The 25,313-nt window shown below is 42.6% G+C and overlaps 2 protein-coding genes across 3 annotated transcripts; both read right to left on the reverse strand.

Annotated features, from left to right (window-relative positions):
- Nucleotides 1-1,767: 1,767 nt before the first annotated feature.
- LOC121614577 (phospholipid phosphatase 3-like) lies at nucleotides 1,768-16,689 on the reverse strand. Of its 2 annotated transcripts, none has more exons than XM_041948514.1 (6): nucleotides 16,364-16,689; nucleotides 9,496-9,653; nucleotides 5,098-5,378; nucleotides 4,910-4,967; nucleotides 4,632-4,808; nucleotides 1,768-3,825 (listed from the first exon to the last, which is right to left on the reverse strand). In XM_041948514.1, the coding sequence occupies exons 1-6, from the start codon at nucleotides 16,500-16,502 to the stop codon at nucleotides 3,697-3,699; spliced, it is 942 nt and encodes a 313-aa protein (XP_041804448.1). In that variant the 5' UTR covers nucleotides 16,503-16,689; the 3' UTR covers nucleotides 1,768-3,696. The 2 variants fall into 2 exon arrangements, with proteins under 2 accessions (XP_041804448.1, XP_041804449.1); XM_041948515.1 differs by lacking the exon at nucleotides 9,496-9,653 and adding an exon at nucleotides 10,889-11,043.
- Nucleotides 16,690-17,565: 876 nt separating this feature from the next.
- Nucleotides 17,566-24,715, reverse strand: si:ch211-188c16.1 (uncharacterized protein LOC562677 homolog). The gene is made up of 19 exons (XM_041948924.1): nucleotides 24,707-24,715; nucleotides 23,412-24,342; nucleotides 23,123-23,314; nucleotides 22,352-22,886; nucleotides 22,134-22,249; nucleotides 22,009-22,034; nucleotides 21,849-21,889; nucleotides 21,696-21,737; nucleotides 21,316-21,457; nucleotides 20,850-21,009; nucleotides 20,638-20,761; nucleotides 20,475-20,506; nucleotides 20,001-20,064; nucleotides 19,785-19,819; nucleotides 19,469-19,532; nucleotides 18,270-18,368; nucleotides 18,098-18,111; nucleotides 17,803-17,836; nucleotides 17,566-17,635 (listed from the first exon to the last, which is right to left on the reverse strand). The coding sequence occupies exons 1-19, from the start codon at nucleotides 24,713-24,715 to the stop codon at nucleotides 17,566-17,568; spliced, it is 2,730 nt and encodes a 909-aa protein (XP_041804858.1).
- Nucleotides 24,716-25,313: the final 598 nt, after the last annotated feature.

Below are 25,313 nucleotides of genomic sequence, written 5' to 3' on the forward strand. Positions count from 1 at the left end.
CTGCTGATCAAGAAAGCCCCATAGAGAGGAAACTGGGTCCGGCCGAAAACGTGGAAGAAGCAGGACTGTGTCATTTGTTGGTCTGGTGAACACTAAAAACACACTCCGCATGCAGCCTCTATCACTTTCAATTACAGCCGAAGATATCTATGAGAAAATCTCACACCGCTGATGGTTTAATGGAGGGGGTCAGGACTGGTTCACAAAGATAAACATTATGTCAAGCGTTCGGCGCTGGATGTGGACGTTTGCTGAGCAGAGAGAGCGACTCGTGGGATCGAAGGCGCTGCCATGTTTGGAAGCAGAGGAGACTTTACACCTTCTATCAATCACTGCTCCGTGTTTGTTTGGCAGGCCGAGACGGAAATTCAGAGGATGCTGACGAGTTAGCGTGAGGGTAAAAAACCTCTATATCTGCCAAACGGAACACACACCCGAGGGTGTAGGCTTGGACCCTATTGACAGACTGTAAAAAGTCATTTAGTAGCAGTCATAACAGAAGGAAACTGCTGCACAACAGTGTGTCACTGCTGGCATGGTCACAAGGCGTGGCTTTTGAGCTAAATGCTAGCATGAGGATGCTAACATGCCGACAGTGACAATGTTTACAGGTTCGTGTTTGGCACGATCATCTTAATTAAGTGTGTTGGTGAGCTAACATTAGTACTAAACACAAAGTGCAAGCGAGATTGACAAGTTTTGGTCATAAACCAAATGAAATGTCGACCTGATGGCGGTGATCATCTTTGTACAAATCACCTTCGGGACAACGTGTCGGTAAGGTCACGACAGTTTCAGGCATTTTAATCAAAGCTGCACACATCAACCTCATGGTGGAGGAAAAACCAGGAGATCCACTAAGCTGTCAGGATACAGGGGACCACAAATATGTGCTAACCTAGTAGACAATGAAATATTTTGCTGGACGTGTCAAATTTTGGCCTGCTGAAATCAGGGGGTCATCAGAGTCATCAGGGCTCAATTTAACTGTTTTTGAGGTATTTCAGTTTGAAACCGACCAGCACTCCCATCCCTACAGCCACGCCGAAGGTTCAAAAAGTAAAAACAACTAAACACACACTCTGTTGGGTGTAGTCTTGTGCCCAATTAAGACACCAGAAACAGTCATTTAGTAGTAGTCATAACACAAGACAGCTGCTACAAATATAGTATCACCCCTGGTGTGGCCATAAAAACAAAACACATTTTGCAGCTTATTAAACTAATCAACTCTAATCTCCTTCTGGGCAATGTGCCTGATACACAGTGAAATCAAACAGCTTGGCATACCATGTGAACACACTGGCCCAAAACCCAGCTCACGATGTATGCGGGCACATACAGTAAGGTTGAGTTAAATGGTACAGCCTGTAGACAGTCTATATATATATATATGGTTTATTCAGGTTTGGTATGAACACAGCTGTCTACAAGGATAACACAAGACACTACAGGCAAATTATATAGCTTCTAAGCATTCTCACATGTGAATGTACTTTGCCACTCTGGCATGCTTTCTGTGTGGAGTCTATATTATTCCAGAGAGCCATAGGGGAGAGGGGTTAAAGCCTGGAATGTGCACTATTTCCCCACAGGAAGCCGAGCATGGAAGTCTACCATTGCCCCACGCCCAGATCTCTCCATCACACGCACAGTTGGCCGACTACTGAATTATTGCAGAAAAGTCAGAGATTCTCGTGAATGTTCGACACAAGTCATGTATGACACGAGGAGTAAAATGAACATCACAGCACGCTGCTCTTCATCTTTTGTGTTTTATTAAAGACATCGATACGTCTTACAGTTTCATTGTACAAAATTTCACATGACATTACAAAAATATCGAAAGGCATTTTTTCTTTTTAATAAAAATGTACTGAAGCTGTCTGTCTTGAGAGCTTTGTTTTTCATAAAACTTCATATTCACAAGTTGACATCTGCCGAGCTTTGCCTCTTTAAAGCAGCATGTTTTACATTTACACAGGTCTCAACGCAAAGTCATAGTGGGTGTTTCATCAAAAGATATACTGTATATGCACACACGATACAGTACTGCGCAATTTATGGCAGCATGCAGAACTTTCCGATGCTGAATATATTTTCAACACATGGATGTAAAAAAAAAAAAAAAAGGAGAAAGTTTCCCTGTAAGCGTCAGGTCAACAATTTGTCTCCGTATCTTTAAACTAAGCTAAGGTGATGCTTTCACTCAGTGGTTTTAAGTATTATCATTATTATCATTTTTTGTAAAAAAAAAAATAGATTACATTAATGTCATGCAAGCATATTAGCATCATTACTTTTTTTTTTATTGTATACCAATGTATTGATTTTCATCTATAATAATGGAGAGCCTCATTACCAGGCCTGTTTTATTACTTTATAGGACATTTGACATATTACACAGTTAGGATGTGCCAGAATAATTAATTGTTTATTTATTTATTTTTTGCTGTTTTGCTAATTTGTGCTTTGGTGAAAAGCTACTGTAAGTTCTAGGTTGTCCCTGCCTTTATTCTAGGTAGACATACTGTATATACTACATATGCCTGTGTAGCATACAGTATATCACAGGGTTTCTCAGTGATGTGAAGCATCACTATGATTAGTAACGGTAAAGTACATGTACTGTATGTGATGCTTTTTTTCCACAGTGGGCCCGTCTCCAGTTACATGTGTCTGCTGGAGCAGGTGTCTGTTCTCTGGCTGAAGAGAGGCACACTTGTAGGCTATAAACACTGAAATATATAGACATGACATTAATACACACTGGCACGTCACAGAAAGACCTCACCCAAACACACACACACACACACACACACACACACACACATACGTAAGAGACACACACACACTCTGACCTAACACTTGTGAGCGCCCGTCTGGTACATATAACAGACAGTCATTTCATTAAATGGCTCAGTGGGGGCTCGTCCTACCCAGCAGAAAGAGGCCCACATCCAACACATATGCTCTCACTGTACTTTCCACCTCCTCTCATTTATGTGCACCTTCTAAGAAACACTACATTATGGACATAATAAAAGCTTACAAAGTCTTACAAAGCTTTCCAAAAGCTTCACTTCAGGTCATTCAAGTGGTGACACACAGTACTGAGTTTAGCTAAAGTAGTGCTATAAATCACACATAAAATGCTTATGTTTGTAATAAAACCGAACAAAAACAACATCCTTCATGAAATCAAGGAATCAGTTTTTTTTGTCATGATGTGTTAGTATTAGTCTCACTGAGTGAGTGGCAAGAATATTAGTATAGCTCCCGTTGCTGGATGCAGCTCAGGGGAGAAAGGCACAAAAGCCACACACAGCTTTGTTTACAGCTGCCGGTTCTCGGTTTTGTTTGATTTCAGACTTCTGTCCATGGAAAGGCCTTGACAGAGGAGAATCTCCAGTAATCTTCAGAGCAGAAGAGCAACAAATATCCCTGGTTTTCTCTCTTTTCCACATTAAAATGTCTGGTGAGCCTGAGGAAAAACATGAAAATTTCCGTTGAGAAAGCAAAACTTGCTCGACTGTTTTCCATTGCCTCCTCTCATCCTCTGAGATGTTCAAGATTCGATATTTGTCTGTTTTATCCAGATCGCTGGAGTTTATTTTATCCAGTATTGGCCAGTGGCTGTAGCAGTGATGTAAATGGCACAGGTCAGGGTTATGTACAGTCAGTTTGCAGCCTTCTCTATGCCATGATGAGATGGTTGCTCCGCTCTCTGATGTCTGCTGGAGGAACGAGGTCTTTCTTCACTGGGGTTGGTGACAGGGTAGAACGTCTACCTTTGGGCTTGAATAAATCAGACACAAAGAAAACCTGTAGAGGGAACAGAACAAAAGGTCAATCATTGCAAAGTGTCACATTTAATCTTTGAATCAATGCTGTTGTAGAGAACTATAATAATGCAGGGGAGGCATTATTGCAAACTAAACAACCCATAGCAAATGTGCAGTGAAAATGTAAGATGCACAACATTATCAGAAGTAAACCAAACAAATGACTACATAAATCCCTGAATATGAGTGAAACATTTACAAATGATTTTCCCCTATCCTCCTTTCTCCTTTTGTTGACAAGGGTAATGTCACTTCCTTTCCTTTACAGATACCATATTGAGTTACCCAAGGTCCCATATCAGGTCCCCTTCTGTTTTCCATTGACATGCACCCTCTTGACAATATAAATTGTGAACACTGTCCCTCCTTTTATTGTAATGCTAACAACAACCAATTGCATGTACCTTTTCATGTCTATAATGCAAAAAGCTGAGATAAACATGTTTTTTATTAACTGAATGAAAACAAATCTACACAACAGCATCCTGGAAATCCTGTCTGCGTCAAACATCTGTCAGTATCCTCTGCCCTTATTTTCAGGCTTGTAGGTAATTAATGAACTGAATGGGTTTTTTTCTGTTATTACTTCACTCAACTGACGATATTTTTTAGAGTGCTCTGCTCTTTTTTTGTGTCTGTGAAGAACTCAATTGTTATACTCACCATTATTATTATCATTAACTGTTAATTTAGAAAAAACAAATTATGAAATTCATTTATAGATCATACCTAATGATTTCTGATCCAATCTAATATAGAAAATTACAACATTATGAAACCACTCACTATGCAATAGGCCACCAGGGCTCCTTGTACAAAACCTGCCAGGACATCGGTGGGGTGGTGCTTGTGATCCGAGACACGGGACAGGCCGGTGTAGAAGGACATCATGACGAGGGTGAACTGGGTCAGAGGGCGCAGCAGGCGAGCCCCGTGCCAAGTGAAACGAGACTGCAAGTAAAACTGTAAAAGACACAGAACTGTGAGTCCATATAGACGGAAACTCTATGACCTAGGAAGGTCAAATAAAAAGTCAAATTATTAAAAACAATTCAGTAACTCACCACCAGGTAAAGCATGGTGTACATGGAGAATGATGCATGTCCAGAAAAGAAAGACTTCCTGAGAAGAACAGAGGACAATCAGCATCATACCACACTGAAAAGCTGTCACTAGTAAACTAAAAAAGCATTTTAAATAATATGTTTTGAAGCATTTTTTGAAGCAACATGTTTCTATACTTGGCAGTTACCTGGCCTCCTGAACTTTGCTCTCTGGCCCCTGACACTGGTAGTCAGTGATGTAGCCCAGGGAGCAGTTGATAGTGGAGAAGTCAGGTTTGCACACGTCGAGGAAGTGAGGGCGCATACGGCCCACTGACACTTTGGCGATGTCAGTGAAGGACTGGCTGATGGCACAGCCGAAGATGAACACGCCGACCTGCTTGTACAAAGCAGAGATGTAGGGGTTCCCTACAAAAGACTTGGATCCCTCGTTCAGAAAATAGATCCTGTAGCTCTCCCCGATGATGATCTGAAGGGACAGAAGTGATGGTAACCTCAGTGAATATTGCAATTTTGACGTAATCAAAGTGTCCACCCTAATTCCTAAGTTCTTAATTCACATCTCCTGAGTGCTCAGTGAAAATGTGTGAGTGCAGGAGAGCCAAAGATTTTATGAGGAATGGGAAAGCACTTTGAAATCATGTTACTTGAACAGAAAAATATGCTTGGCCAGCACAGCGCATCATTCATATTTCACATGTAATTTAATGTGAGTGTGTAAGTGTTTGTTGAATATAATGATAACCTATTTTTACAGTAATTTAGACATTGCCTGCCATCAGCATTGTTTACATTAGAACACTTGAGGTCTGGAGCATTGCAGAAATATAGAAAGTGTGTATAACATGCCTAGAAATGGTCCCGCGAGCTCTTGCCAAATGTCACAGATGGACAGTTGTAAGCTCTTGTGGACTTGGAAATGTGCATCAGAGTGTGTGATTCAGTGAGGGTGGATATTTGGGACTGGGAACTCTGATGGTCAGAGTGGGGAATTTAAGTTATGTGTGTGTGTGACTAAAATAGCCTTTTTTCCAGATCAAGATGTAATTATGAACAGCTAAAATAGGATTCAGTCATGTCTCCTGAAGTGGTTTGAAAAGGGCTACTTTATAGTTGAATGTGTTTACCTGAGCCATTCTACTTCTGAGACAAAACAGTGAGGCGACGTGGGAGGCAACTCAAACCGTCCGCCATGTATAGTTTTCTGTAAGTGTGTAAATAAACCACCATCTAAAACCGACGATTGACGTGTAAGGCGCACTTAGGGGGAGGTGGACAGCCATAACTCACAACAGCTGTTCAAGCTCAAAAAACGCCTTCCCAGCCCCCTCAGCCCCTGTTGTCTTCCAGCAGCTCACAAATGAGAGCGTGGAAGAGGAGCTAGAACGACAGTGTGAGGGAGTCCCAGGGAGAAAGTGGAGGGATGGAGGGTAGAGTGACTGGAGGGGAGGATAGAAAGCAAAAAGAGTGAAAAAGAAAGGAGTAACATGGGAAGAAGAGAGCAAACAAGGAGAAAGGGGAAGAAAGAGGAAGGTGAGAGGAGGAATGAGGAGTGGAGTGGGAGGAGGAGTAGGGAGGGAGCGGGGGAGGCACCACTGGTTCTAATCAGCAGAAACGCTGAGCTAGGCGACGTGTCTGATTTTGGTGGCCAGACTCCGCCAGGCGCACATCGGGGGCGCGTTTGTTTTTCACCGCTCCGGCTGTCTCTCTGAAACGGCTCCGATTTCACAAGGGATGTCGGGCTGTTTTCATGTTAGTATCTCAGTTTCATCAGACATTCTTCTGAGGGGCGCAGAAATAAGGCTCATTCTGGGAAACACTCTCTGCAGAGGGAAAGCCTTTGCTGAGATTTAACAAGCTGATAGAGTGTGTTGTTTCCACCATCCAGGCCTTTAGAGCCAGCTCGATAAAGCCCAGCTGCTTTCATGGGAACGAGGGAAAGGGGGGAAAACACATCTGGTTCCCCTTGTGTGAAAGACTCTGTGAATGAATAAATGAATTGGCATTGTAGGATTTGTAGCTGTTGCACTGAAACCTCAGGAGAAAATCGTGGGGGCAAGACGTTGATTTGTGGCTTATGTCAAACGTCTTGTATTTCCAACATGACACCGTGGTGCTTTCATTTCTTCTACAAAAGATCTGCATAAATTCTAAAGATCTGGCTGCTTGTGTTTCTCAGCTCTATTCAGTGGGAAATGAAGCACTTAATGACCGAATGTTGCTGGCCAGAACGCTCTAAGGGGGAGATGGATTGTAAAGTCACGTTTTGCAAGGGGAAAATGAGATATCTGGCAAAGTCTTGTTGTTTGGGGCCTTCACCACAATTCCACCCCACCAATTACAGTATTTCACTGAACAACCATTGCATCAACCATAATTACACGGAGCCAGCACGGCTTCTCACCATGAAAACCCCTGTGGCCCCAAGCCCGTAGAGTAGTCTGCTCTCCAGGAGGAGGGCACTATTGGCTTCAGGGGGAGACAATGGAGAATCAATGCCATAAGGTGTGCCAGGTGCCAACTGCCCATGCTATGGCAGTGCTGAGTAACACCACACAGCATCTAGAAAGTTCCTGAAGAATTGTGTGACTGCTGCTTAGTGTCCGTTTCTGCTAACCCATCGCTAGCATATTCCCTTTCACTTGCCATTTGCAGTGTGGTAGCTAATGTGCCAGTACCTACAGGGACACTGCTAGGTGTTGCTAGGTATCTAGCACAAGGCTGCTAAATAGTTGCTAAGGAATTACATGGGTTTCCAATGCAGTAGCTACTTGATTGTTAAATAGTTGCTACGCTCTTACAAGCGTTTCCTATGTGGTAGCTAGTTGGTTGCTAAATTGGGTGTTAGTCTCGCACAGGTAGACTTATGTCAACACTTCATTTAAGTGGGTTTCCAACACTGAAGAAAGGCCCATTATCATTCTTTTATAGGGGAAGAATGAATCTGGCTTGTTTTTATTCCTTTAAATCAATCACAAATGTCTTGGGTGGGACTAAGCCCAGGATGCGGCAATGGTGCACTTGCAATATAGTTGTTAGCTGATTGCTTGTTGTGGGTTCAAAGAGTGATAACTGTAACATGCAGACAGCAGACGGGGAGGAGAATGCTAACTGAAATAGTCGGCCAATGACAGGCTTATAGCCGCAGCCTATTTCCTGTGAGTCAGACTTGGGTGTCTGCAGTGGTTTCCAGTGTGTTTACAGGTGGGTGCTACATGGTTGCTATGCCTTTTGGGGAGACTTAATAGAGTTTTAGTAAATGGTTGCCATGTGGTTGCTAAGTTGTTCAGAGTGGTTGTTAGGGTGTTACAGTTCAAAGTTCAATTCAATTTACAAATTGTATTAAGTCAAGAGAGGGAGAAACAAATCTCGACACTTTTTAAATGGTCACTTTGCTGTTGCCTCAATCATCCGTAATTAAAATAATTTGAAAAATAGCGTTTAACGCCACCACAGACATGTCAATGGGCTCGAGTGTCTGAAGGGAAACAATGAGATGGAGGGAATCACTTGCCACCTATGACTGCTGCAGTAAGATTAGATATTGTGTATTAGTTTTTCTTTCTTATGTGTGGATATGGATGGCAGAAAATAGTGTAGTGTTATGTTTGCTTCACTAATTTAGTAGAAATGTAGAGTTCTACAAAGGCTGCTGGTGTTACACTTTGTCTACAGTGACCACAGGAACAGACCAGAGGCTGTGTGTCAGTGTCTTCTCTGGGTTTCTTCAGCCAAAGCACTGCTGTGAATTCAAAAGTGTTTTGACAGAACTCGAAGGTGAGTGGACGATCGTGTACTTAGATGCAGAGGCAGGAAAAAAATGATGGTCAAAAAACGCTTTGTAGTGTAGATGGTTGCATTACTCAAAATCGAAGCATGTCTGAAAATCGTGGTGGGAAAACTTCCACAGCAGACGGGGTGTTTCAACCTCTGAACAGTGGCAAACTGAATCAGTGGATGTTGGGATGGTGGTTTAGTGTGCAGGTGTTGAATACATGCTCACCGTTTTCTCTTAGGAGAATGCAACAAACTACTCAACACTCCACTTGCTCAAGTGCCTTAATCAACTGAGTCATCTTAAGCCCCCAAAGAGAAAGGGAAGAAAGAAACAAATGCTGTTGACTGGTTTTTATCTGGAGTCTGCTGGAGCGAGACTGATAGCATAGGTATGGAGAGCTGTTGTGTCAGTTATCATGTAGGATAATCTCAGTTGATATCCAGAATGAGTCAACAGTCAGATAAAGCTCTCTAATAGGGTTTGCACAAGTGTATTTTTCTGAACATGAGTGCAGTGGGAATGTGTGTGGTTTGGTTGGGGAAAAGCAATAACATGTGTTATAATTGTAATCTGTTTACAATCTCTATATCATTACCATATCATTATATATTGTTAGAAATGTTATTGTTATCATGAACAAATTAAAATCCCTACAGGGCTTTTTGGTAGATATTAAAATGCACTGAGGATGAGAAATGACATGGTCAACATCTAGAATAAGGCGTCAGTGGGTGCTGCTAGTAACGGTGAAGGCTGCTGAAACATAAGAAGTGATGATGACATTAGTGATCAGAGTGAGGTGACTTACAGAGAGGATGGTGATAAGAATGCCAGCAGCGCTAAGCACACCGTCGCTAATGGTGTCTCCATTTTTGGCCGGGTACTTGATGGACTCATCATCGCAGTAAAACCCTCTACGGTAAGGCTGAACAGCGCTGGTCTCAATGACCAAGAAAGGCAGGCCGGCTAGTGTGAGGAAGCAGTGAGCGGCACAGAGAGAAAGAGGGGAGGGTGGGGATGGGTGAGGGAGAGAGAGATGGAGGTGCTGGGTTAATGATACGTAAATTACAGAGGTCGTAGGTACAAGCAAGAGGCAACAAGGGAACATCTGGGTCTGGCTCAATCCATCCTGTGGTTGTTATCTGTGACTAATCAAGAAATAATGACTCAAGATTTGCTCAATATTCATTAGTAGGGGGGTTTCTGGAGCTTTACTTTGTAAAGGACCATACCTCTGTACGTTTTAGCCAGTTAACTACAAATCATGTGTGTTATTTTACTGCTGGCCACTTTCCAAAGCACACCATGTCTCTCTTAGACAGACATCTATCTCTCCAGGCTGCCATTTGTTTCCATTTATTTCCTCATACAAGTGACAATAAAGTGACAAACCTCTGGAAATAAAAAGTCAGCTCATATTTTTAGCGTACAACTTGCATAACTGTCTTGTGGCAATAGTTAATAATGGCAACTAGTAAAAACACAGTGCAAGAGCCTTAGTTTAAGTCTTAAAATGGCCTGTTCTTCACAACCAAAAGAAATAAAACAAAAATCCCCAAAATCTAAAGGTGTTTGCAAAAAATAAATACATTAAATTATTTCTGAGCTTTCAGCAGCATCTTTCGACCTTCATCGTCGGATGGGGTTTGCTTAATAGTCATTGTTCAGTTGTTTTAAATCTGCACCATCCGCATAACGACGGCGCTAACTCCACCTGCTGATGAAGACCTGGAGATGTGCGTCAATGCTCTTTAAATTGAGAATATTTAGCATAAACAATTACTTGATTAATCCCCCAAACCTAAACGTGTTTAAATTAAAACAATTATTATGACAATTATTTTGACATAATCTTTCAGTTAATATTTGGTATTCTTACTTAATAATTTACTGTAACAGCTAATACATTTTCTTGCAGTAGTGAAACAAATGGAAAGCAATGGCCACCTCGGCTCCAGGGGAGGAAATCAATCTTAAGCTTAGGCTAATATAAAAGTAACCTTGGAAAATGGTTGGCAGTAATGTACAGTACATACATAATTTAAAGCTAATGAGGTACAGCATGCAAAACCACTGACTGTGAGTCGGAGTCTGTCGAACCAATCACGTCTTCTGAGGTGTCACAAGTCAACCATTGGATGAACTGACAGTGTCCCAGCATATGCTCTCTAGTTCTCTTGCTGCACCACAGCAGGACTTACTGAGACCACGGGCACAGTGACGCCCACGGCTGTGAGCACGGTGTTGGACACCGTGCTGCTCTTATAGGTCAGCCTGATGCTGTTGTCATTGCAGAAGAATCCTCTCTGGTAAGGCGGGAAGGGAGATTTGTGCAAAAACACTGCAACAAGCAACACTGTATGGTTGGACACACATGAGCAGAGGTCAGACGGCTCTTTAAAGCAAAACAGCGGGCGGCTGCATCAATGGACATCAACAACAGGGAGATAAACAGAAAAGCACACAGAGACAGAAATCTCAGACAGTCATACAAACAGCTTAAAAAACAGAAATGTATATGAGTTATGTGTCCCATCCCATCTTCAAAACGGACACTGATGCTGTCAGGAGAGAAGGAGCCAAAATAAACAAAATGAAATCTGTTGAAACGAGCGCCAAAATCAAAGCTACATCATTGTTTTGGACTTAAGTGTATCTTTCATGCTTAGAATAACATCATTTGATCTCAAACAGGCTGAGTTAGAGCTAAGAGGTTTGGATGTGTCATGTTAAGAGAGACCATTGCTGCTAACTGACAAGGAAAAAACCCTCAAACGCTATCAGAGTCTTCTTTCCTTCCCTGCCGAGGCTTTCAAGTGCACTTAAAAAGGCCCACTTTAAGATGCCTTGGGGGGTGTCTGCGTCTGATCAATTTAGTGTCTTTTGCCACTTTTAGTGGCAAAAAGATCTTATTTATCTCCTGACAACAAACATGGAGTGGGTGTAACCAAGATGCAAGCCAAAAAGGACAGCTTATTTTCCCCATTTACCGAAGGCTTCAATGTAGGGACTTTGAAATTTGAGTGTGGACGTGGTGCCCAGGAGAGGCCTCAAATCTTTGACAGGATTTAGAAAACACACTTTCAAATCACTTCAAAGCAGCATTTAACTGATGGTGGAGCTTTCAAGTCACTCTTTGAATAATTCTGCAATCTGCCGATACAAAGGAAAACAAACATGAGCGCTCTCCCCCTCTCTCTCACGCGCTCTCTTCCTCAAACGCCAAAAAGCACCGGGGTGCAGAGGTCAGTGCTGAGAGCTGCTGAAGGCTGGACGGCTGTGGGGGCAGCAGCGGAGGGAGGGGGCATGATTTCTCAAACCAAATGTCAACACACGCTTCAGTTGCTGAGCCCCTCAACCCCTTACATCCACACACACACAGCTGACTCTGGCCTTTGAAGGTCCAGCTGGGTTGAGCTCAGGTTACAGACAGAGCTCTGCTGCCTGATGGGAACTCCAGAACGCCGGCCTTCCCCCCACATTCGGCAGGATTCACATTATTAACTTTCTCGTTTTCAATCTCGCTCTTCAAACAAATACCTGGACGGAGCTACAGTCGGCTCCAAAGCAAGTCTGGTGGCGACAGAGAGAGAGAGAGAGCAGGGTGGTGATGTCTTGGAGTTCTGCGACTGTAAAAATATACAGCATTTTAAAGTGCGTTAATCCTGACTGTCTGACCCCTTTCAGTTTGCTTAGACTAGCCATGAACAGAACCATACAGGTCTTCCCAAAACAGGGCCTTTGGCTGCCCAAACAATAACAACAACAACAAAAAGCATGCGCTGCTGAAAGTGCTGGATGTAAAACACGTTAACCCCACAGTCCTGACCCCTGCTAACGCCTCGAAACACAAGGCCAGAGGCAGGGGGCAGAGACTGATGGAGAGGGACAGAGAGGTGGCAACTGGATTGATAAAATGAAGTGTCCACAGCTTTTAAGGGACCCGCACGGGTCAAGTCCCTCAAACAGCTGACTGGAGAGCAGGGGAAAAACAGAGCCACAAGGAGACACTGTCAGGTCCAGTTTTCCAGACATTCAGCAGGGTTTTTCTTCTTCTCCCAGTCCTCCGACCCCTTCTGTCCGTCTTAACAGTGCAGCATCAGCACTGAGTGCAGCACGTTAGGATTTTCCCCTCCTACCCTCTTCCTCCTTTCCCGCTTCTAACAGCCGGGGGGGGAGGAGGAGGGGGTCCTCGTCCTGCCAACAACAACACCAGTCAGCAGGCGTGGGTATGTCTATTGCATTAACTCAACATCAACCCAAAGACAACAGAAACAAACAAAATGGAAATGGAGCTGGGGGCAGACTTTTTTCCCCCCTGAGATTTCAGTTCTTAATGTCAACATCAGGTGTCTTCTATTCAGTTTCACCCTGAAGCAGTCTGCTTAAAAATCAACTGGGGAATAAGCAAACACTGTAAACGAAGAGTGATGATGACTTTTCCACAGAACTGTCTCCCATCAAAATATGGGAGAAAACTTATTAATGAGACGCACTTGTTAGAATTTATTACGACTGCCCGTTTGCCTTTGCCCCAGTTCAGCACTGGCAGTTCCACGGAGCTGCAGTTTGTGGAAACTAGAATCAATGTATAACCCTCACGCTGAATTTTAAATCCCCACCATATTTTGGAGGCACTGGCCAAAACACCAAGTGTGACTACTAAAATAAACAGACGCACTTTTTCCACATGCAGGGATCTCTCACTGTCTGGTGTAGAAATGTATACATGTCTGAGGTAGTTGTGGTGTGTACACAGATGCAGTTGTTTTTACTCCCAGCAGCCCCCACACAACCTGCCCCCTGCCTGCCTGCCCGCCTGTCTGTCTGTCTGTCTGCCTGCCTCCCTCCCTGCCTGCCTGCCTCTCTGTCTGTCAGTCAGTCTGGCCTGCTGCAGAACTTAGCTCATAGTTCCACTGTGGAAGGAAAACCAGGTCTGCCTGCCTGGGCTAAATAAAAGCACGTTTGCATGGAATTGCTAGTGCTGCTTTTCTGCTCCATTTATTATTCACATTTCTAATGGAGAAGGTGTTACACATGAAGCAGTTTACAGTTCACATATTTGTTCCTCCTCTATTCCCATAGCCCCCAGATACACACACAAACGAAAAGGTAATGCTGACAGCACATTGGCACTAACAATACACGTATGCACATACAAACAGAACTACATCATACACAACAATGTCACATATAAAGTACATGCATGACGTATGCATGGATACACCTTAATTACAAAAATATTGCAGACGCCATTCAGTACTAATTGTGGAAAATATTCAATTAATTCCAAGGTTAAATCAATTTAAGCATTTGAAGCCTTCTAATAACAGCATGCGATAAAATGTACCCAAATAATGGTCACGTCTTTGTTTTTCTTTTGCTGTTTGATTAGTTGTAAAGTGTGACAAATCAAAATGTCTACACAGCTACGTATGTTTGACCATTCCTTAAACTAAGACTAATGACCCAGTGCCGTTTTTTACTGTTTAAATTGGCTGATGTAACTGTGCACAGAACTTGTTTCTTTCAGGACTTCAACTAAAACAGACTCATTGGGCTTGATTTACCACTTCACCACTTGTTCAAGTTCAACCTCTTTCAGCTCTTCCATTTTAACTGCCGCTGCAACTTCTTTAGCAAATCTTATATCAACTGACACTTCAGTGTCTTTCACTATTTGCGCAATTTTAACTGTTTTAAGTGGAAATTCTCAGCATATTCAAGCCTTTCTCACTTCATTTATAAGGGTCAGTTCCACCAAACAATTAACATGGAGATGCTTTCAGTTTCCATTTTATTTGCATTATTTGTTTTGAGACTGCCCCGACATAAGTACCACAAGCATTAGATACCATCGACATTACAAAAACTTTTTTTTTTTTTAATGTGGGTGAACTGACCAATTGACTTCAACTGTCCTCAATGTTCACCTGGTTCAACATACGTAAACATGGGCCTGTGTTGACAAAACTTTAAAATATAGATGCAATTCCAGCAGATTAACAACCTTTCACCTACTGCTTAACCATGGCTAAAGCACATGGAAACATTACAAGACGATTAACTGGTAAACAAAGCCACCTGCAACAGCTTAATGTAAAGTGAACCTGATCACCTCACCAGGGTTTTGCTTTAGTCTGCAAATTTTTTGTCAGGATTTAGTGCCAGTCACCACTGAATCAAGGTGAATATCGACTGATGTTATCTTTACTGACACTAATGGTCTACTGTAATCACAGTGAGATAGTTCATGTGCATGAGAAAGAGGGAGCGATATGTCCCTGAATGCAGTAATACTAGAACTGCAATCAGTGTGTGAGAATGGAGGAGTGGTGATTACCAGCACAGGCCCACCATTTCCTCCTTGTGGCTGCTCTCTTTACACCACATCTTTAGCCAGGAAAACACTGCTGGTTTGTTGACAAGCTTCTCTGTGGGAAGTTATGTACATAGAGAGCAAATCATGGGGATTTACCCTCCAGGAGACAAAAACTTGACCAAAACTAAATATAACTTGTCAGAAAAAAGACTGTTTATACTGTAGATCTTTCACAGGATTGTTTTAACAATAACTGGACTGGTGCTTTTCCCATGTGGTTGCAGCAGTTTTATTTTGCAGCTGAACATTGCTGTTTGCAATCACAACACTAAGGTTGCACATTGGAGACATGTGGTTGTACTGGGGAATAAAATGAATTAGTGAATGGTCAAAGATTTAAGCTCCAAGCACTGGCAAAGACTTTGCAGGACTTTAGGGTACAAACTTCAATGCAAAAAAAAAAAAAAAAAAAAAAAAGTTTCGGGCACAATAATAGCATTAACTCAACGTCTGCAGCTGTTGAACATCACAGGACCTGGCTGATGAACATGCACACACACTCAGGTCTGACCTTTTCACCACTCCCCTTAATTACTCCACACACACACACACACATATATATTATGCCAGATGTTGAGATCAAGAGAATTCCTGCTGGTGTGGAATGTGAGCCACTCTGGAAAATATAATGAGTCAAAGCAAGCAGAGGTACAGTACAGGTGTGGGTGGAGACCAAAGAAATATATCCCTCCAGGAGCAATTTATTAGTTTTCTCTTGCCAGCACCCTTTTTTTAGTCGGGGCTGAGGAAGTCAGACATCCACTGGCTAAACTAATGCAATTTTGGGAAAATATGTAGCTTAATCGCTGCTACAGCTAAATGTACAGGCTGCAGCTGCTGACGGGACATCACTTGTTGCTAAGGTAACACCGCTTGTCGAGCTGGTGTAACGTTAGCTAAAACGTTTAAAACACGGTGCCTAACATTAGGCTAATTAGCTATTATTAAATACGTTTTTCAATATCTGAACAGAATCAATTGAATTTCATTAAGTTAACTGCCAGCTATCTTAACACAACAGGACAACATCAGTAGAAACGTAATTTTCCTCTAAGTACAAGCATTTTAATCCTATATGTTAAGAAAGCAGTTAGCTAAATCTAACAATATCATATTGTAGCTACATGAAGGGGAAATCCTGTGGCAGGTATGTACTGAAGAGTAAAAAAGTTAGCTGTAACATACAGTATGTTAGTTAGCTAACTACAATGAAATATGAGGACAGAAAAAAAGCCATGAATACAAGTCACACGCGTTACTGACAGCGGTACCTCACACACAGAGGGACTCTTACCTAAAAACAAGCAGAAGAGGTCCACTCCGACCAGCAGCTTTCTCCTGCTGTGGTCTTTGCAGTTATTGTTGTTCAGTGAACTCCCGCCGTTCCGCGTCTCGGCTGCCATACTTTTCTCATATATCAAACAGCGTTGCATTTAAAACGTGTTCTGTGGTTCAGACAGAAAAAGGTACAAATGTTTTCCTGGCTCTCGCAGTGCTCCGTTTACTTTACTTTCTACTAACTGTGTCTAGCGCTTCTACTTGAATCCTAAGGAGGACTAGTCGTGTAAGTCTCTTTCAAAGTGTAACCTCTAGTTCTCCCTCTTCTAACAATCACTGCTCGCTTTCTTCTAACTTCTGACCATCCTTCACTCGGGTGTAGTGAAAGGTCTGTGACAGCCCTCCAAGAAGCCACTCCTCCAGCCCCCTCCCCTTGCAATTAACGCCATATGCCAGCTCCTTCGCACAGGCCCGTTCCCACACTCACCTCTCGGTGCTGCTGGGCAGTTCTCACCGCAGCGCTGCAGCAGTAACAACGGGGATTTCACAAAGCAAAGTCAGCCAGATGACAATGAAAAAGATCCCGGGGAGGGAGCACAAGAGGTCTGTTTTCCACCACTGCTGTTGTTTTTCCTCTTTAGAGAAGTTATAAATCAGTGAACCGTCTATGGTCTGTGGAAAACCAACTAAAAATGTCAAGATGTGATACAGAATCTCCATACTGTACACCATGACAACTAAAAACCCCTGAAAAAACATGTAGGTGGAGCAAGGCCTATATTAACACCACCTTGTTATCTCAGGAGTGGATGTGAGAATGCCATAAGAATGTAATCAAAAGCATGTATCAATGACAAATATTTATTAGAAGTAACACAGAGGCAAAAGAAAATACAAAGAACATTATTTAGAAACAAATCTCTAATGTAAGCTCTTACAAGCGAACAGCTGGCTACTTTGTCATTGTCATTTCTTCTGGATAAAGTGCAGTGATTCAATTTGTGCTCCATTAACAGTGACTTCAAGGAAATAAGTGCAGAACAAAATGTGAAAATCTACCAGTGTGCATAACAAACTCAACAAAAAGGTGAAATCAGAACTGTAGCAGCTCCATTCATTCATGGTGGTTTCTTTTATCCACTGTAGAAGGTATCAAATCCCAAGAGGGAATGGTGCAGTTTTTCATACCGACACTCCCCATTTTACCCGATGCCCTGATTAGAAGGTGTCAGCATATAGTGGTGGTGGAGGAAGGAGCTCCAGCTCTGTGAAGTCAACCTCCTGTTCACTGTCATACAAAACACAGTGAGACATCACAGTTCATGAGCAGACTGCCAGAGAACGTGAGGTACCCGTGTGTGCTTCTCAGGCAAAATCTGAGTACTCTGGATATAAATAAGGATCAAACAGCGCCAAGCTCCACTTGGCGATCAGAAAGAAACTGCCAACACTTACGGGTATGGAGGCTCCTCAACAGCACACAAGAAGTCTGGATAAAGACAAGCAGATACAAATTAACTTTGAACTGTCTCTGCAACCCACCCTGCACCATGTCTCCAGGTTACAGGAGTCAGATAAATGTACAGACACAAGTTATTTTCCATTAGAGGCAAGACGCCAGCGTTGAGACTGTTGTGTCTTTGAAGAGATTTATAAGTACCCTCCGCTTAGCTTCACCATTATCAGTGAGAGTGACATATGTGGTGACAACAGTGCAGTCATGGAAAAAAAATGAACTCTGTAAACTTACTTGGTGGCTCATCACTTTTTGTGGGATAGAATATGGAGGATACAATGGAAAAACAGGTTTTAATTTGTGAAAACATTTTGAATTAACAGATTTTGAATAGGACATCAGTGCACTTAATAAGGCAACTTTCAACACAGTAGTGGTTGAGGTAATGGATAAGAGAGTACTGTACTTTGTAGGGGTTGCTCCTCCACTATCGGGGATGTCACCAAATTCACCTTTGCCATGTTGGAAGAAGATGGCAAGTTTCTGCAGGGCCTCATGTCTGGTTCTGAAGGTCAAAGACAAGAACACTGGATGGACTTGATTTTAAGACTTTTTATACTTAACACTGGCCCACAGGCTGAGGAGAAACTCTACAATGTGTTATAATCAAATATAGTAACCCTGAAATACAACCCAGATTCCAAAACAGTTGGAACGCTGTGTAAAATGCTACAAAACACGAAAAACAATAATTTGCAAACAAACTGTTTTATGAAGTGTTCCTGAGCCCATGCAGTAACCTCCTTTATCCAGTCATGTGTCCACAAAGTGGTGAACCTCGCTCCATCCCTGCTTGTGAGCGACTGAGCCTTTCCAGGATGCCCCTTTCATACCCAAACATGATACTATCGTCATTCAAATCTACTAACAGACTTGGAAGCATCAGATTTCCACCTCCCAGCAAACCTTTTGTCTGTTTAGTGTAAAGCTGAAATAATTACTTACTTAACCAATTAGACCATCGCCAGAAAGTTAAATGGCTGCTGTTTTAGAAGTCGATTGCTTGTATTTATTTCAAACAAAAATGCCAAATATTTGCATGTTTCAGCTTCTCAAATTGCTGCTTGTCTTTGTTATATACACTCTATTAAACTGAGTATCTCTGGGGCTCAGAACGCCGCTCAGACAAAACAAACTATTTGAATTCCTCAGCTTAGGCTCAGAGAATTTATAATGGGTGTTTGTCACTGTTTTCTGACATTTTATAGAAGAAATGATTAATAGATTATTCAAGAAAATAATTAGCAGATATATTGAACATGAAAACAATTGTAAGTTACAGCTTGAGTTTGGTGTGTCCCCTACATTAGTGTCATCTCATACACCAACTACTGTCTTTGGTCTCTACCATAATAAATATTAAAAACATAATGAAGTCCAACTAAATAGCTTTACTCCCTTCCAGGATCCATGTACGTTTCCCATGATGAATCTTCTAATGTTTAATATATCGTTACTCACGAAGGAATTTATGCGTATACACATCCATTATGTGTACACCCTCACCTTCTTGAGAAGAGGTGGATGAGATGTATGTACATATGGGTGAGTAAGAGAACCGTGCCAAGGTATCTGCTTTGACACCTGTGTGTGTTTGAGACTTACTGTGTGTGTAGGTCCTCCAGGTTGGCATCGCTCAGACTGTGATGGGCGCTGACATATCCACATGCTGTCACAGCCAACACATGAAGGGCAGAGGTGGGTGAAGGAGGGATGGGGGCAAGTTATGTAAGGACAGTAAGACAGAGGGGGAGGGAGTCAGGAAATGGCATGGTAAAAGTGCACATCAAAGGCACGTTACGGTCTGCCATATGTCAGCGCATAACATAAAACAACCTCTGAACCAGAAGGCTGAGGGGGGGAAAAAAACATCTTCTGTTCATGTTTTCACTTCAAAAGGCTGGATATAAAATGCACTCACACATCTCGGGCACTGCGGCAGTCTGCTGGGGGAAGCTACCATACAGAATGAAGAGAGAGAACATACAGTGTATATGCTGTCTGCAATATAAATTCAGTCACATCGGTCAGATTGAATGACTTAAATGCACCCTTATGTAGTTAATGGTTTCTGTCATTCTTCTTAGGAATAACACTGATTTTAAAGTTTAAGAGACAGTAAACTTGTCAGTCTTACTGGTTTTCACTGGAGGGCGAGAGGGTCTCATCTTCACAGGCCCACTCCTCACTGTCATCTGTGACTGTGGAAAAACAAATTAGTGTGATTAAGCACAGCGCGCACGCCGGTGATGGATGTTTGGCAGGGTAGAAACAAAAAAAAGCCTCAGGTTACATGGAATTCCTTCACAATCATAAAATAACACATGGCTGTCAAGCACATGACAACTAGTTAAGTTACTCAGGCCAGGCTTTGCGCTGTGTGAGTCTGTGGGCTGGTTGCCAACCTCTGTGCAACTGTTCTCTGTCAGTCAACAAGTTGGTGCATTATATCAACCACTTAACTTTGTATGCTCTGTGTTTATTAGGCTGCAGCGCTTTTTGAGATGATGAAGTAGCTAAAGTTAGGGTTAAGGAGACTGTACAACCAGTGTAACAACAGTAACCTAACCCTAGAGCTTAATGTCTTTATGCAGAGGCTAATGATACCTACAGCTGCTTGTTAACACAAGGTGGCTAGAGGATCTGCAAAAGAAAGAAAAGAGATACGAATCATTGATCATGACACACACTGATGGACTCGCAAACAAGAGCTGGGTACAAGTTGTTTTTGTAATTGAGGAAGCAAAGAATTTTATCAGTGAGCTACACATTACCTGCTCCCAATGCTGATGGTATCTCCCTCCACGTTGCCTCCGCGTCCAGCTGCTTGAGCCTTCTTGCCAAGTTCCAGCATCTCCTTGATATTTAGCTCCACATTCATGACTGAAATGTAACCGTCTGCAATAGCCAGGACAGAGCACTGAAAACACTGAGGATGTGAACATGACAAAGACACTACCGGGCAAAACAATGCGTCCAAACTCACACTTGTGGTTGGCGTCTCGGGCCAGCCATTTGCCTTTGGGGCAGCTGGTGGTGCGAATGATGCTGACTGTGTCCCCGCTCTTCACCGGAAGGTCATTCTTGCGAACCTTGCTAGCCACCATCACCCTGGCATGGTACATGGGCTCCTCTTCACCGGTCACCTAGAGAGTCAAATCTCAGCAATGACAGTGCTGCCATGCATGATGCTACGATGAGGAATTACTGTAAATTATAGCTCTGAACAACTCTGAACCACTAATGACCGTTGCTGCGATGACATATTTTCTGAAATGCAAGATGTAATATATTGTTGAAAAAGACTCGTTTTCAGCTTTTATTTCTACAGCTTCAAACAAGTCAACAAGTGGCTAAAAATGTTGAATAAAAACTAACCATTACAGACCTTGTAAAAGCAGACAGAGCAAACAGGTCTGCTAATCAACCTCTACTTTGATTGCCTAACTCACTTTGAACTTCTTTTTCATTTCATTCTCCTTCTTCTCCCTTTCTTTTTGCTCCTTTTTCTCCTTCTCCAGTCGTTGCTTCTCCCTCTTCTTCTGTTCTTTATGGTCTGCAGTGTTGGGGCTTTGGCGTTCTTTACTGAAAACAAATTGGATTTGTAGAACTGTTCAGTGGCAAAAATTATTTTCCACAAAGATTAAAAGTACTACCTGAAATAATAAATCGGACCATATGCTCATAAAAAAACCAAAACGGAACAAGAAACAACAGAAGCATTTTTTTTAAACGAAAACAAAAGGAAAAGGGGATAAGACCTGCTGCATCACATCATATTTTTACCAAAACACCAGTGACAGAGGTGAGATGTGTAACATGTCTGAGGACATGATTATGGGCTGAATGAACATGCTCTCCTGATACACTGCCCCTGCAGCTTGTTTACCAAAGTAAGGGAAAAATCAATGGCTGCTTTCCATCTGGCTAAAAACAATGTCAATGATAGAACACAGGGCTTGTATGTTTTAAAAAAAAGACATACCATGGATTCCGTGGCCATGTGTTAAGACACGCCTCCTCCCTCTTGAAATAAACACAGAGGATTTTTGATTTACCACAGATGATTGTCAAACAGAGTCAAGCTCATTACTTCTTGCTCACTAAGATGATTACAGACTCAATTAGATTAAAGAAATAGTTACCATAGGGTGGTTGTCAGCATATGGATCTGTAAAAATGTTTAACGATAAAGTAAAACAGGGAAAATAAATATCTGCAATACATCTTATATTGGAAAGAAACACTGTTTAAAAGTAAACATTCTTACTCTTCAGGCCACCTTTTCGCTTCCGTGAGTTCTGACCCAAGATGAATTTGTTAATGTTCTCGACATCCTCATACACATTATCGCACGCCTCATAGTAACTGTCCTGTTGACAGGCACTGGAGGCGAGAAAAACGAATTGCACAAACAGGAAATGTCATAGCACACTAAAATGTGAAGAAAATGGATCAAAGTGGGATTGCAGGTAATGCAAAACTCACCTTGGAAGTGGTTGAATCCCATCTTCGAATGCTGCGTGGTTACCATTGTGTGTTTCCTGTGCAGCAGAGTGAGACTCAGCAGCTCCCAGATCAGTCTCTTCAACTTGAGAGTTAGACAGAGGATCTATGCTCACCTCCTCACTCTGAGACCACTGCTCTGGCACAGCAGACTCTGGGAACTCTGAAAGGTTTATTGGTTCAGGGAAGCTCGCTGGATCCAGGGGTATTATGCTTTGACTGCCAAGGTTCAGATCTTGGACTCCCGCACTCATAAGGGGCTCTACAGGATCACACACTGACAAGTCAGGTGGCGGATCCACAAAGTCGATGATCTCACAATCTCCCGGTATAGGAAGGTCAGTGCTGACTAAGTCTAAGGCCTCCAGATCTAGTGCACCAATGTCAACAGCTTCACCCTCTGCTGTTTCCATCTCTGAGTTCTCAAAGTCTGGAAACTCTGGGACGTCGAGTACAGATGATGGGTGCTCAGGCTCTGGCTCCTCACTTGGAGCTTGGCTAAGACCTGGTGACACCTCTATAATAAGAAACCAAAATCAGCACTCGAACAGACGCTCAAGCTTACCACAAATAAGTATAATGTAAACTGCAGTATAGATAATACACAGTGAGTGAGGTCCAAGTAAAATACAACTTTGTGCTGTAACGTTCGTTACTCTGAAGGCACAAAACAGGGAAAGTAAAAGTCAAATAAATCAAAGCTACGCAAATGGAGCACAAAAAGAATCAAAATTTTAAAGCAAGCTAACAGACCGTTAACTGTGGGTAGGTGGTACCAGCTGAGATCTACTGATGGAGGTCTGGGAGGCTTTGGTGGCAACGGCCCAAGTGACCTCAAGTCAGGTAGAGGCTTCTTTGGAGGAGCAGAGGGTGGATGAGGTTCACCAGTCCTGACAGAGGGTAGTTCAGCTTTATTCCTGCCAAACTGCTTATCCAACGCAGGCTCTAACCATCGGGAAATCAAATATTGCCAATTTAGAAATTTAGGAAGGTGCCAAAATAAAGGAAAAATGCTAATCACTAATCACCGAATGTAACTTACTGTGTGCAGAGGTGTTGGCTCTGAAGAAAGGCCGGGCTGAAATACAAGCCAGGTGGGGAAGACACACTGGTGGGGGTATGGGTAGCTCAGGTTCAACACTTTCACTGCTTTTTTGCAGCAAAAGGAATGCTTTATCTCTTGATACGTAGTCAGGGGACCGCAAGCTCTTCGATTTGGGAGAGATCAACATCTGCGTGCGTGAAAACTTCTTCTTGGCCCTCTCCAAGGTGCTAATAATCTTATTCTCAGAGTCAACACTTGTCTCTGAGGAAGGAGGGGTGACTGGGATATCTGGGCTGGAGGGGGGGAGCTCAGTGGCTGATTGATCACTTTGGAGAGAAACTCCATCTTCTTTGACTTGTTTTTCAACAGAGGGCAACTCGCCAGGAGCACTGGAGGGTCTGGTGGTCAAATCAGCATACGTAGGCTCCTCTCCATTTTCTGAACTGATTTTTGATGCTTTGGCTGATTTGAAAGGAAGCAGCAAACCTTTCTTCTTGATTTTAGCTTGTGGCAGGACTTCCTTCCCTGGCTCTTTGTGCTCCTTTTTGGCTGGCAGATCTGTCTTTTGCTCTTTTACAGGCAGGGCAGGAAGCACCAGCGGCATGTGTCGGTCTTTGAGGGACTGCCTTGTTGCGCCCTCTCCATTAGCCAGCTGCGACGAGGGGGAGGTCTGCCGAGGCTGTGGTGGAAAGGAAATTGGCCGCTTGCCTCCAGATGACCGCAGCCCATCTCTGAAGATGACCCGGGGAACCACTGGTGTCTTGTTTTCTACAGCAATATTAATACTGCTAACCACGGAACTGCAGTGACCTCCAGGAGGAGGAAGGTGTTTGGGTTTGTCTGCAACAGCTGGTCGACTGGTTTTGGATTGAGCCAGGAGGGCCTCTTCCTGAAACTTGGCCCTCAGAGCTTTGAAGTTGATTTGGCCCTCCAGGACAAAACAAACAAAAAACATCATTAATCACTAAGATTAACAGAAATGTCTTTTATTTTCACAGACAATTTACATAAAATGGTTAATACAGGGAGCCAAAACACAATGCTGACACAACATAATTTAAAGGCTGGTTCACCAAAATTACAAATTTTCTCACTCTCTCCTGGCATCTAGTTATGGCAAAGCAAAAACGTCCACAGCGTAAGTTAAACTAACTAAACTGTATGAAAAACACAGTGTATTAAACGTAGGGTAACAGCTAGGCTAGCACAAGGCTTAGAAGGAAGGCTACATAAATTTAGCTATCCCCTAACCATGACGCTAAAGTTACTCAGAAAATATCTTTAAAAGTTACCTCCTCCATTGTAGCTCAGTTTGTTCATCACTGTTGAGGTCTGAACATTTGGAAAGCTGTCTAAGCTGACGTGACGCGACGCTGTCGGCTCCGTTGATAAATTTAGCGAGACGAGTCCAACAGAGTGTTTATGTTAAAACAAACAATTTGAAAGCGCCGCCTCGAGACGTGACCCGCACCTGCGTGCTGCGCGTGACCTGCTAACGTGCTCGTTCACGCTGTTCGACTCAGAAGCGTCGTGAGTCTAATAATAATAATAATAATAATAATGATAATAATAATAATAATAATAATAATAATAATAATTTACTAAGAAATGAGAGCGAAGAAAAATGTCTGTGTTTTAGTTTGAGGTGTTTGCAGTGCTCTTACAGGGGAAGTGTTTGCGTGACAACGTGTTCTCGCTGTGTTTGCGGGAGTGAAGATGAGAAATGGGGATTATTGATCATTTAAAAAAAAAAAAACTTTCCCGACTGTTGTAAGAGCGTGTGTTTACTCTTGATCAATCATTCACTGTGGTTGGTCAAGACTGCAGCGGTAGAGCTGCCCACAGAATCACAACAGCTGCTTTGTGATGCTGCATTTTAATCTTAAGGATTAGCCACTC

This window comes from Chelmon rostratus, chromosome 12 (assembly GCF_017976325.1).
Source record: "Chelmon rostratus isolate fCheRos1 chromosome 12, fCheRos1.pri, whole genome shotgun sequence".
In the NCBI taxonomy this organism is placed as follows: Eukaryota; Metazoa; Chordata; class Actinopteri; order Chaetodontiformes; family Chaetodontidae; genus Chelmon; species Chelmon rostratus.